Consider the following 12,365-nt stretch of genomic DNA (forward strand, 5'->3'; position numbering starts at 1 on the left):
TTCGATAACAAAACTGGGTAAGCAAATACCGTCGCTATGCTTTTAAATAGCGTGCAGTTTAACTTTATACGAAACAATTTATATTTCAAAATGTAAACCTACATCTTGATCCAAACAAAACCGAACTGGCAAAACAATAGCTTATCCTACATTATTTCAATAATTTTGAACATAATTTGTTCAGAAGTTCAAAATAAATTGTTATAATAAATTTCAAGAATAAAATTCGAGGTTAATAATTCCTGCATAAAGAAATTTGCGATGTTACTGAAGATAAAATTCGACCTTACCAATCGTGCAGTGGCGGCTAAACAGCTCATTTTTAAAATCAAATTGGCAAAGTTACTCGACTTGCTTGAAGATAATGAATGAACCTGAGTTACGGCAAACATTATTTAACAGAGAAGAGTTAATAGTATCTTGAAGGAGCAGAATGCTATTTGTTGTAAACCATCTGCATGGTCAATCAGAATTCAGAAGATTGACAGATCAGGCATTGAGCGAAGCACCAGAACCTTGGCGGCATTCATTCAGCATATCCAGATAGAACTGGCACTTGCTGATGTCGCTGCCAAAATTGTTAATGCACTGCATCCACAAATATCAAAGCGAACACGTGAGGCTCCATTTTCAAAAATTCAATGTTGAAAAACGGTAGTAGTAACTTACATCCTGGAAAGCTTTGGAGTGAACACCACAAGCGTCAGTTGCAACGGCATTACCCATTGGGGCAGCAGGAACAGCAGCAGCAGCTTCAGATACCACAGTTTCGTGCTGGATGGTCCGAGGCCCCACAACAGCATCTACAGCCCTGTGAGCAATAGCACTGCCCGTGCCAAATGCCACGCCTGATAAGAGAACCAATAAGATACTCGATATCTACTTTCAGATAGGCAACAATTAGCATATACAGATGATAGAGGCAATTAGATGATAACCTTGAGCGATGGTGGATCCAATTCCTCCGAGGAAGGACCCACCACTCTGAACAGGAGCTGGCGGAGGTGCCTGACGAACTGCAACATCCAAATTGTGAATTAGAAGTTCAAATTTTCCCAAGTATTATTAGAATTTGCTGGATGAACATTCAAGGCCGAGTAAATATAGGGGTGAAACAATTGATGGGTTTAGACCACATTGCAAATATCACAATCCAACAACAATATTTGATTTTTCTTCATATGAAGAAGGATTTGAGAAACCAACTGGTTCACCCAAGCTGATCATGTCGCACCATAGGAGATCAACAACACAGGCATCCTAGCAAAGCTGGGAGGTTGTACCAAACAGATACATGAAAACAAACACCATTGGATAATAGTACAGTACTTGACATAACATGACAATCTGATAGGCTGCACCAAAGAAACATTTGTATAGCAGGAGATGGAGGAATCTATATCTAGTCTATAGTCTCAAGATGCTATCAATGCATTAAAAAACATGCTTCTTTTTCTCTAGAGAGAGAGAGAGAGAAAGAGAGAGTTTGGGGGAAATAGATTGAACATGGAATAACTCAATAATTATGTGGGTTGACATGAATTTTTTACAAATCCTCTTCAACAGTTTCAACTATTTCTGATCTACTCCTAGGATGCTTGATGAGTCTGTTTGTTCAGTTTTCCAGGATTTGAACTTAGTTAATATACAGCCAGAGTAGAGGAAGAAAAGTAGATGACAACGAGATGTACTTGGGGAAAACTAATACTAAGAATTTCAACAAATGCAACCGCCAAAAACACTAAGTAAAATATTCATTTACACATGCAAACTGATCATCGTTTCAAAACAAAAAGGAATACCAGGCTGTGGAGGATTCCTCATTGGAGCTGGGCGTGGTGCAGGACGAGAGGCAGAGCGACCTATAAGAATAGTATATAAAGAAATATGTGAGATGAAGACAGGAAAATATAACACAGCCTGAAAGGTAAGAAACACAGTAAACTGGAATATGCATAGACAAGAAAGAGGTGACAGGAGAAGCGTATGCAACAAAAATATTGACATTTTTCTGAAACTAACCAGCATAATACAGACAAGCATACATACTAAAGGATTGGAATTCTAAGAAGGCAGTGTATGGTCCTTTTGGTTGGGATGAAAAGATCATATTTAAAACTTTCCTGATTAGAGATGATAATGAGTATACAACAATCAGGTATGCATGGCTACCCAATCCATTTTAATTGATTTGAATGCTCAAATATGTTTAATAATCAAGTTCTAGTTGATCAATTGAGGGTATCCATGTACAACCACAGTTTATTTGAGTACTCCATTATCATAAAAAGTAGAATTTAAACTGATTCAAATAGCAGATATTTAATTAGACACACTATTACTCATAAATCAGATTGACTTGCTGTAATCTGAGTCTTGATTAGGTCAGGTTGGTTCTTTTCAAGTTTGAATAATTTCAGGACGTTCCTGCCAATGTTTTCAATTGTGTATTTTGTTCCAATCGTTAGATGGATTTCGAATGCACGTTAGGGATGCCTGTGGCTGTTAGCCTAGGTGACTAGATGTATGTAATACGGGGAAAAAAATAAATCTATATATAAAAATATTATATGAGTATATAATAAATGAATGATTATTATGTCAGTATATATCCATTCTGTAATAATGTAATATATCAACATAAAAATCTATAAATATTGAAAATACATTATAAACGGTTGCAAAATATTTTCAATAAAAATTACTAAATAATACTAAATTGTTAATATATATTACTATGTTATAGGATTTATTTAAGTAATAAAGTAATTCTTAATTGAAGGGCAGAACAATTGTTGAGTGAGAGAGTATTGGGTTGTCTTTCGATCCAATATCCTCCTTGATCCATGATTAAAAGTTAGGAAAAATGAATGAGGCATCAAATCAAGTGATGGCAAAATAGACAATGATACTTTATCTGGTAGCGATTATCAAACAGCAACAAGGTTAAGAATTTTAGAAGGAGATGAAGACTCTCCCCTTCTGGTGCAAGTTCACCAAGAATCAAGTTAGGATATAATGGAATGCTCAACAAGTTTTTAAAGTCATCTCTATTTACCTAAATTTTAAATCATTTTCATTCATTTCACTTATTTAACCAATATCACCAAGCTTATTTCTATGAGCGTTTAGTTATTTTGATCTTCTCGATCACCCTTGGAGTTATTTATGGATACATATGTACAATTTAGATGAAGCAAACACATAACTATTAGTTGATGATAATATAGCTTATCTATGTTAGGATCTTGCCTAACAGTAGGGAACCACCGTTACCTGCAATTTTGGGAACTAACTAAATCCATACCCAATAAATTATTGACCATTTACCAGCAATTTTAAACAAAACCAAACCTGATTAAGGATACCTGTACCAAGTTAACCAGGTTAGATACCAACTTGTCATATCTACTTCCCAGTTCAAAGCCTTGGTAATTAAATGCATTCTGACTTTTCATCCTAGTAAATCTTACAGTTTAATTTGCCCATGACACATTAAGAGAATTGAGTACAGGGACCTATAGAAGCACATACATCAAACATAAATGAAAAATCAACACATATACACACATATGTATGCATAATTATGAAACGATGAATGTATAATTTTCCAACTTTAGGTATATAAGTGACAGCTGAATTAACACCATTTTCTTCCTATATTCCACAAGGAAGGCCAATACTTGTAAACCTCATAAAGCATCACTAACAAATATTAATTTAGAACTTTGAAATTCCTACATTTTACTTATGTGATATTGCTTCTTATCCAACAAGATTGCTCACTTATGTTTTTACCCAATTCTTCACCTGGTTAGGACTTAAAACATATTAAGATAGTTTCTTAAGTTTCAATAAATATATATTCTTAATAGTAAAATGAACTTACTAAACAAAAAATATATATCAACTTGATACATAGATAACTAAGAAATTATAAAGATGCACATAGCTTTTGCCATGTTGAGTAAATTAAGGAGAAATTGTTGCTGTCAACTTTGAAATTCATTGTAAAATGATTTGAGGGCACATTAGCTGGAGAATGGTTAGAATATTTAAATTATATGATTAAGTTGGCACCGTCCAACTTTTCCTTTAGCCTCTCTTCTAAATTAATCAACACTCAAATTGTTGAAAGCCAAAACACATTTTCATTATTGATTCACCATATTTGAACCACCTTCAGTTACAATTGCAAGAGAAGGACTACAAGACTTTTGGAAGAAATTAGACCGGAGAGTTTCTGTTCATTCCAACAAATCCGCTGATTAGTGTCAATAGCATCATCACACATCTATTTAACAGTTCCACAAGCAATATATGCCAGTGAATCACATTTTGAAGAGTCCATTACCATATCTATCACTATGATCTCAAATTATAGTATCAAACAATTATAAATGTTGTATGTCAGGATATAAATCAAAGAATAGATATAGATCTATTTGTGAAAGTATCTAAACAAGTTAAAAAGAAGATCCTAGTCCTCCACTATTGTCTTTCAAGATCAGTGTACACAAGACGAAACATAATCAGATAAATAACTTTCATCAAACAAAAACATCTGTGCAGGAATCGACTACATAATTATAGTAAGAACCAGAAAACTAATATTAAACAATCCATATTCATGTTTAAGATCTATCTGTAACGAGTTGAAACAAATTAATGAGAAAAAAACTTGAGCAGATAATTTGCTTATTTCGACAGAGCCAAGGACCTGATCTTAATACAACAACCCGTGCAAATAATCGATTAGGAAACCTTTTGGTCAACTTCCCATATCGAGATTTGTTTCCGTTCGTGGTTTAAATCATTCAAATCAACAGTTGCCAACGGAAAACAGATCTATGAGAAGTAAGGATCAAAGGAACAAAAAATCGAGAATATCTGGAGAAGTACAGAAACCAACAACAAAATCAACCGAAAGAAAAACAACACAGTAGCACGATGCACTAGCGGATCCAATCACTGACGAGGCAATAGAGGCTGAAGTCTAGATCGAAAGCATACCAGCTGAGCTACGGCGAGGCATGACGGCAAATCGAGACGAGAACAGGAGAACCAGCGAAGAAACCCTAGAAAACTTGGACGCCAAGAAACGAGAAGCAAAACGTGACGGTCCAGGTGTTTATATAGAGGAGGAGGAAGGGTCGAGGTGGAGGCGGATTCCCATTTTTACCCTTGAGCATTATCAAATTTACAAAAATATCCATTCTAGAAGCATCGGATTAGAGAAGAACCGGAAGGGTGGCGATGATGCCGCGGAGAAAATAGCAGCCGTCCGATCAGCAGATCCATCGGCGGAGACAAAATGTGCATTACGTCAGCTTGGGAACTTTTACATGTCAATAAAAAATTTCAAAACTATTATTGTCATTTTTAATTATAAATAAACATTTAAATTCGAGTCGGATTCATATGAATTGAATTAAAATTTTATTAATACAAGTTTAGATGGATTAGTCCATGATGGACTCGAATTGACATACAAATTGAGAAGAAAAAAATTAAAAATTAAAATTAAAAATTAAAATAAAAATAAAAAATTAAATTGATCTGTCTAATTGTAATTTAAATGTATTTTTTTTTATGGAAGTATGAATTGTTCCGCTTAATCCATAATATATTTTGGATTTAAAATTTCTTAATCTATCGAGTTGACGGAGCCACAATCTCTTTAAAAACCAGTCGATTAATTCGCTCTTTAACAAATCAGTCGTGTAATTCTCTCGTTTACAAAACAGTGGATTAAGTCGCGATTTAACAAACCAGTCGATTAATTCGCTAATAGAATCCCACTCCGTTTAGTTTCTGTTTCGCTTTCCTGCTAATTCTCTACTTGTCGCTATAAATAATAGAGCTAAGCTCTCTTTGATTCCCACGCTCTTCTAATCTACTGCCTCTTTTCTACAGCAGAAATCAGAGAGACTTCAAGGAAAAGCAGTAGTAGAAGCAGAACAATGACGATCGACGATTGCCGGTCTCCGCCGAGGTTGCCTAAGCGCAGGCGAACAGAGTGTCATCAGCCCTCGGCTTCATCCGATTCTGTGTTAATAGAAGACGAGAACGTGTGTATCCATGCGCTCCTGCCATTCATGATGAGGAGATGATTCCGGCGGAGAAAGAAAGGTCCCCGCTTTCGCAGTCGGAGGTGGAGCAACAGAGCCAGTCGCTTCCGTCATCGTCGTCGTCTCCTCCGAAACAGCAGCAAGAGTTGCCTCCAATTTCACTGTCGTCGTCGCTGTCTCAGCAGGACCAGCCGCTTTCGCCGCCTCCTACGGCGGAGAGAGGCTTATCTCCTCTTCCGTTGCCATCGTCGTCTCCACGAAAACAGCAGCGAGAGGTGGCAGCAAGGCCCTGTCGATCTGAGGACAGGATATTGGCAGCAAGGTCTTCAGGAAACTCATGAATATTCAGTACAGACCTGAAATGCAAAGAAGGAATATTTCAGTTCTAAATTCAATTCAAATACTCATTGACCACGGCAAAGAGGATAATAATTCACTTTGATTGGGAAAAGAAAACTCATTCGTTGAAATAGGCATTTAGAAACCTCTGTATTATTGTCTTTGGGTACTTCTCAATCAATCGCAGGTCGACAGTAGGGTAAGATCAGGAACATATCCAACATCATTAATGAGTTTTGTCAGCCCATCGAGCATGGAGTAGATCAGGTCTGCTTGCTTATGCTGTCTACCTCTCGCAATGAAAACATGAATCTCCTTCATCACTTCAATCCAACTGTACCCAGGTTCCTTTGTTGTTAAACAATGTTCCATTTCCTTCCTAACTTCCTCTACATCAGTCCACATTCCCTTCGAAGCAAAAATATTTGACAGTAACACATAAGATCCACTTTGTTTGGGATTCGCTGATATTGCCATTTCAGCTGCATACTTCCCTAATTCTACATCACCAACTACTTGGCATGAGCTGAGTAAGCTCCTCCAAATAACTGCAGCTGGTTCGATTGGCATTTGCTCGATAAATTCTCTTGCCTTGTGCACTTTCCCTGCTTTTCCCAAAAGACTAACCACCGAAGCATAATGTTCATTCCCTGGTACAATCCCATATATGTCTTCCATAGAATGAAAATGATGCAATCCTTCCTCAACAAGACCTGCGTGGACACATGCGGATAGCACACCGACAAATGTTACATAGTTCGGTTTGATTCCCTCGTGTATCATCATTTGGAAAAGTTTCAGAGCATCATTTGCATGTCCATGTTGGGCGTATCTTGATATCATGGAGTTCCAGCACACGACATCTCTCCCAGGAGTGGAAGCAAATAATGTCCAGGCCTCATTGATGCAACCGCATTTTGCATACATATCGATCAAGGCATTCAAAACATGAGGATCAAAGTCGACTCCTGTCTTAATGATCATGGTATGATATTGTGATCCATGGAACAGACTAGCAAGATTACTAGCAACGATGATGAGAGCAACCAAAGTATACTCTGTCGGTATCAAACCAGAAACTTGAAGTTGGTGGAAGAGCTTGAGAGCCTCTTCCCCTTGCCTATTTTGAGTGTATCCATAAATCATTGCATTCCACACCACAAGATCCCTATCCTCCATCTTATCAAAGACAGCTCTTGCATCATCCACAAATGAGCATTTAGAGTAAACATCAACCAGGGCACTACCTGCAAATAAGTCCAATGCTGCTGCATCTTTGATCATAAGGCCATGAATTTGCTTGCTCAAGTCTACAGCCAAAAGTGAAGCTGATACACCGAGGAGGCTCACAAATGTCAAAAGACTTGGATTCACTGATCTTGATCTCATCCTATTGAATAGAGTAACTGCCTCGACAAGCTTCTCATGTCTAGCGTATCCTTCAATCATTGCATTGTAAGAGATCACATTGTATTCAGTCATGCGATCAAAAACATTTCTTGCATAGTCCAGTGAATTGCATTTGGCATACATATCAAGAAGTCCATTCTTAACATACTCATCGCAGTCCAAATTAGCCTTGATTACATACCCATGCACTTGCTTCCCTTGATGTAAGGCAACCAAAGACCCAGAAGAATTGAGAACACTTGCGCAAGCAAACCCATCAGCCTTCCATCCAAGTCGAGTCATTTCTGAAAACAGATCGATTGCATTATAATCCAATGAATTTTGCATATACCCTGCAATCATTGTGGTCCAAGAGACAAGATTTCTGTCATTCATTAAGTCAAATTGTCTTCGTGCAAATTGTATCCTGCAACACTTGCAATAGAGGTCAATGAGAACATTGTTAATCGAAATGTCCATCTCGGCCCCACTCCTGTATAGGTAGCCATGAATTTGCCTTCCACCTTTGAGAAAATTTACATCCGAGCAAGCACTAATGACACTTGAAAGAACAAATCTGTCAGGTTGAATTCTGTGCTTTCTCATTTCATTAAATAACTCTAATGACACCCAACTTCTTCCTATTTGGGAGTATCCTGTGATGACCGCCGTCCAGGTTACAGAATTTCTCACTGGGAGCTCCTTAAATATTAACATCGCCTCATCCATGTTCCCAACCTTCGCATAGACATTTATCAATGAAGTGCCCACATAAACATCAACAGAAAAACCAGTCTTTGCAATGAGATTGTGAACTTGGCAAGCAAAATTGAGCATGCGCAACTGGACACAAGCACGCAAGACACTAGCAAGTATGAACTCATTGGGACACTCAAAGGAGGACCTACGGAAAAAGCAAAAGAGAGAAATAGCTTCTCCCCCTTGATCATGCTGAGCATACATGGAAATCATTGATGACCAAGAGATTAAATTGGTAGTAGGCATTCTGTCAAACAGTCGTCGAGCATATCGAAGATGACTAGATTTTGAGTAGCCATTGAGAAGAAGATTACTCAGGAACAGGTCAGAACTGAATCCGCTGACAATATTTTGTGCATGGATGGGTTGGAGGTGGTGATGGTGGCTATGATTGCAGTTGCACAACTGCAACAAATTTGCAAGAGTTTGGGCTTTCAGAAAGGGGTTACGTGAAATGGAGCTGAAGTTTTGTAAAGAAGCTGCATACATCAAGAATATATGAGGGAGAAAACATATAGAAGTATAGCCTCTTATATAATTCTAGAGCAGCAAGGTTCCAAGTATTGGACTTGGTTACATATACCTTTTACAGCCATAAATTACAGTTGAAGCTAATAAACAGTAAAGTCCCATCTTCATATGACATCCATCTGTCAATACCCAAATGCAACTCTTTAATATGGCAGCGAATGTAAATACATAGCATAGTTGTCTAAAGCAGACCAAGTAATGATCTACATACAACTTGTCTTACAAATTGATCTTATGAATAAGAATATTATAAGAATTGTATTTAATTATATGCGACATTACAAAAGAAAACTATATCGACAAACCCTTAAAAAAAATCTAAAACAAGAAAACTTCGGCACTCAAACTATAACAGATTGGCCTACCATATGGTGTGATTCAAATTTAAGCTGAAACATAAACAAATGAGAGACCAGTGGAGGTGCTAGGATCTTTCCCCTGAGGGCACCAAACAAATGTAACCAACAAAAAAAAAACCAACGGGCTAATATAAGTCATGCATAAATAATATTGCATTATATTGTGCGGTTAAAAAATCATATATGCAAGCAAAAAAGACCAAAAAAATAACTATATCATAGACAAAAGTGAAGAACATACATAACAAAAAAACTATTTGCGTTGTTTATTGTAGAAATAATCTCATGCTCAACTGCTAACTTAAGAAAACACATAGAGATGTGCATTTGACCCTATATAAATTGTAGATGTTTTGCTATTGACAGGACAAGGCAGGTATTTGCAAATCTTGCAGTGAAGTAAGATGTTATTGAATGTAAAATTTTTGCATCTCATTTTGGTGTGCAATTTTTCTCTTTAATAAGCTTTTATTTTTCAAATATATCCAAATTTATAAATCTGAATTGATTGTCTTGGTCATAGCATTTTATCTCCATAACACTAAGAATGTTATCTGAACTAAATAAACACAATCATCAACTTGCTGCATAGCTGCTTTCCAGAGTATTAGACACTAAAATTCCTATACCATTCTTGTGCTTATAATGACTTCACAACTACAGTGCCCAAAGTTTCAATAAGGATTCCATGAGACTATTCTTACATCAAAGGAAAACAAACATAATGATCTCCTAAATCAACGAGACAAAATTATGAACTCTAGCCATGTTTCGAAGGACATTAGTCAATCCTATATTGTTCATGTCAGCAAATCATGGCGTCCATGTATGTGGAATCATACTTGACTTCCTTTGGTCATTTGAAATTACTTCAAGCTGATCAAAGAAAAAAAAGACAAATAGAAACTAAAGATAAAAAAGAAGATAATATTCACTCAAATAAAGTGCCAGAATAGTTTGTTACTGCAAATCCCAATCACAAATATCATAGATAAGAGCTCGCGTCACCAAATAGAGATTGTGCTTTCGTGATTTCATCAACAATTTCAAACAAATTCTAAGAATATGATAATTGTGTTCAACTTAGGATACCCGAACCCTAGAGAAGCGAGCCCGTAAATTTACCGAATAACACGAATTTCTCAGCGCAATAAGATACCTTTTGGTGATTAGAGGAAGCGCTGGCGGAAGGCCTCCGGGACACTGACGAATCCCGGTGGACCATGTGCGGCGGTCGCGTGAAGGCAGTGAGCACAGCGGCGGCGGCGAGGACCGTACGAACGGAGGAGCAGCTTACGATTCCTGCGGCGGCGGACGCTCGCGTTCGCGGACGAGGAAGTGGCGAGGAGGCAAACGGCCTTTACGAAGCAGGTCACCAAGTCACGGACGATTTGATACCGGTTCGAGTCGATCAATCGCGTCCGACCGGTTTAAAATTTGATTTGACAACAGGGACTGGATTATTAAATAATAATAATAATAATAATAATAATGATCTCGAAATTATTAAATAAAAAAGTCCGCAAGCGAATAAGAAAAGGTTAAAATTCACATAAAAAAATTTAGCTCTAAATAAAAAATTGAGAAGGAAAAGAAAATTAAAAGGATAATTTTTCTTTTTTGTATCAATAAAAAAGACATTTTTTAAACAAATTATTAAAGAGCATCTCATTATATATTTTTTAACTTTAAAAAATTATTTTAACATTTTGGTATGTTAAAGCAATTTTAATTAAATTTAAATAATTTTAATTGAGTTGAAAAAATATCTTGATATAATAATATTATAAATTTGAGCAATTTTATTTTACCTAGCAACACCATATGTCTTATAACAAAATTTAAATGAGGATATTTTTGAAATAAAATATTTTTTTATATTGTATTTTAAAATGGAGTGTAAAAATAAAAGGTATTTAAAAAAAAACTTATTTTAGAAGACAAGTTAAAATTTTATACTCATTAAACTTAAGAAATTGAGACGAATATTTTAGAAACAACACAATTTTAGTCCTTTGCCTTTAAAATCTTTATATTTTAGTTTTTTTTTTTGCCAGATCCTTTTTTAATAGATTATGAGTCAACAATTCTTTAATCACTTGGACTTAAAATCTTCACCGCCACAAATGCTTGGCTTTGACTGAAGAAAAAGTCAACGCAGATCCCACGATTTGACGGGTCCGGTAGTGGAGATGTACCGGCATTGTTAGACGTAGACTGTGCCTTGAATTATTGGATGTCAAATCATTATTTGAGACGACACCCAAAAAAATAATAAAAAAATAAAACGATTTTTTTTGCAATTAAAAATAATATAAAAATGAGAGGGGAAAGATGGAAAACAGCTGCAAATATCAGTATCGATAATAAATAAATAATTTAGAAGAATATAATAATTAAATATTTCTTTAATATTTTTTTTATGATATATATCTATCCCTCCGAACAGATTAATCTTAAAATTAATCAACTCAACCTCATAAAAATTTATTTGATAAATTAAAAAAAAATACTTATGTTTTGTGCCCCAAGAGCTATTTTTTCAATAATAATGTCTTTCATTCCTCCGATTATTTTTAATATTTCTATTTTATTTATAAATAAATATAATTTTTGTGTGCGAAATGTCAAAAAAACGAAAAATGTGATTACATTTTTTATGATCAGCATTTTGGCGGGTATAACATTTAATTTGTTTTATTATTATTATTTGTTTGCATGGAAAACGGACTAGCACTAAATCTTTGACCATAGCAATTAAACGTGCAAATATATATTTATACTCTCTCTCATTTAAGAAAAGGAAATAAAAATACTCACGTTTTAAAGGACAAATTAGATTCCACTTTAATTCCGTCTCATATAGATATACGAACATGATATCCTGCGGGACAGATTCGTGTGCGTCCGTGAGCGA

General features: G+C 35.8%; 2 protein-coding genes across 2 annotated transcripts; both read right to left on the reverse strand.

The window, feature by feature from the left end:
• Positions 1-333: 333 nt before the first annotated feature.
• LOC141831908 (uncharacterized) lies at positions 334-5,094 on the reverse strand. Its single transcript, XM_074719329.1, has 5 exons — positions 5,014-5,094; positions 1,803-1,862; positions 939-1,016; positions 670-848; positions 334-588 (listed from the first exon to the last, which is right to left on the reverse strand). Exons 1-5 carry the CDS (start codon positions 5,033-5,035, stop codon positions 490-492), a joined length of 438 nt encoding a protein of 145 aa, XP_074575430.1. The 5' UTR covers positions 5,036-5,094; the 3' UTR covers positions 334-489.
• Positions 5,095-6,571: 1,477 nt separating this feature from the next.
• Positions 6,572-10,774, reverse strand: LOC141832057 (pentatricopeptide repeat-containing protein At4g39530). The gene is made up of 3 exons (XM_074719529.1): positions 10,608-10,774; positions 9,142-9,208; positions 6,572-9,037 (listed from the first exon to the last, which is right to left on the reverse strand). Exons 2-3 carry the CDS (start codon positions 9,152-9,154, stop codon positions 6,588-6,590), a joined length of 2,463 nt encoding a protein of 820 aa, XP_074575630.1. The 5' UTR covers positions 9,155-9,208; positions 10,608-10,774; the 3' UTR covers positions 6,572-6,587.
• Between the last annotated feature and the right edge of the window lie 1,591 nt (positions 10,775-12,365).

This window comes from Curcuma longa, chromosome 7 (genome assembly GCF_044706935.1).
Source record: "Curcuma longa cultivar G26 ecotype Majalengka, Jawa Barat chromosome 7, ITB_CL_G26_1.1, whole genome shotgun sequence".
In the NCBI taxonomy this organism is placed as follows: Eukaryota; Viridiplantae; Streptophyta; class Magnoliopsida; order Zingiberales; family Zingiberaceae; genus Curcuma; species Curcuma longa.

Excerpts from the sequence above, each read along its gene's own strand:
- LOC141831908 (XM_074719329.1), bottom strand. The coding sequence starts at position 5,035 with ATGCCTCGCCGTAGCTCAGCTG. Across the intron at positions 1,863-5,013 it reads GCCTCGCCGTAGCTCAGCTG|GTCGCTCTGCCTCTCGTCCT; the intron begins GTATGCTTTCGA and ends CTATTCTTATAG. Across the intron at positions 849-938 it reads TGGATCCACCATCGCTCAAG|GCGTGGCATTTGGCACGGGC; the intron begins GTTATCATCTAA and ends TTCTCTTATCAG.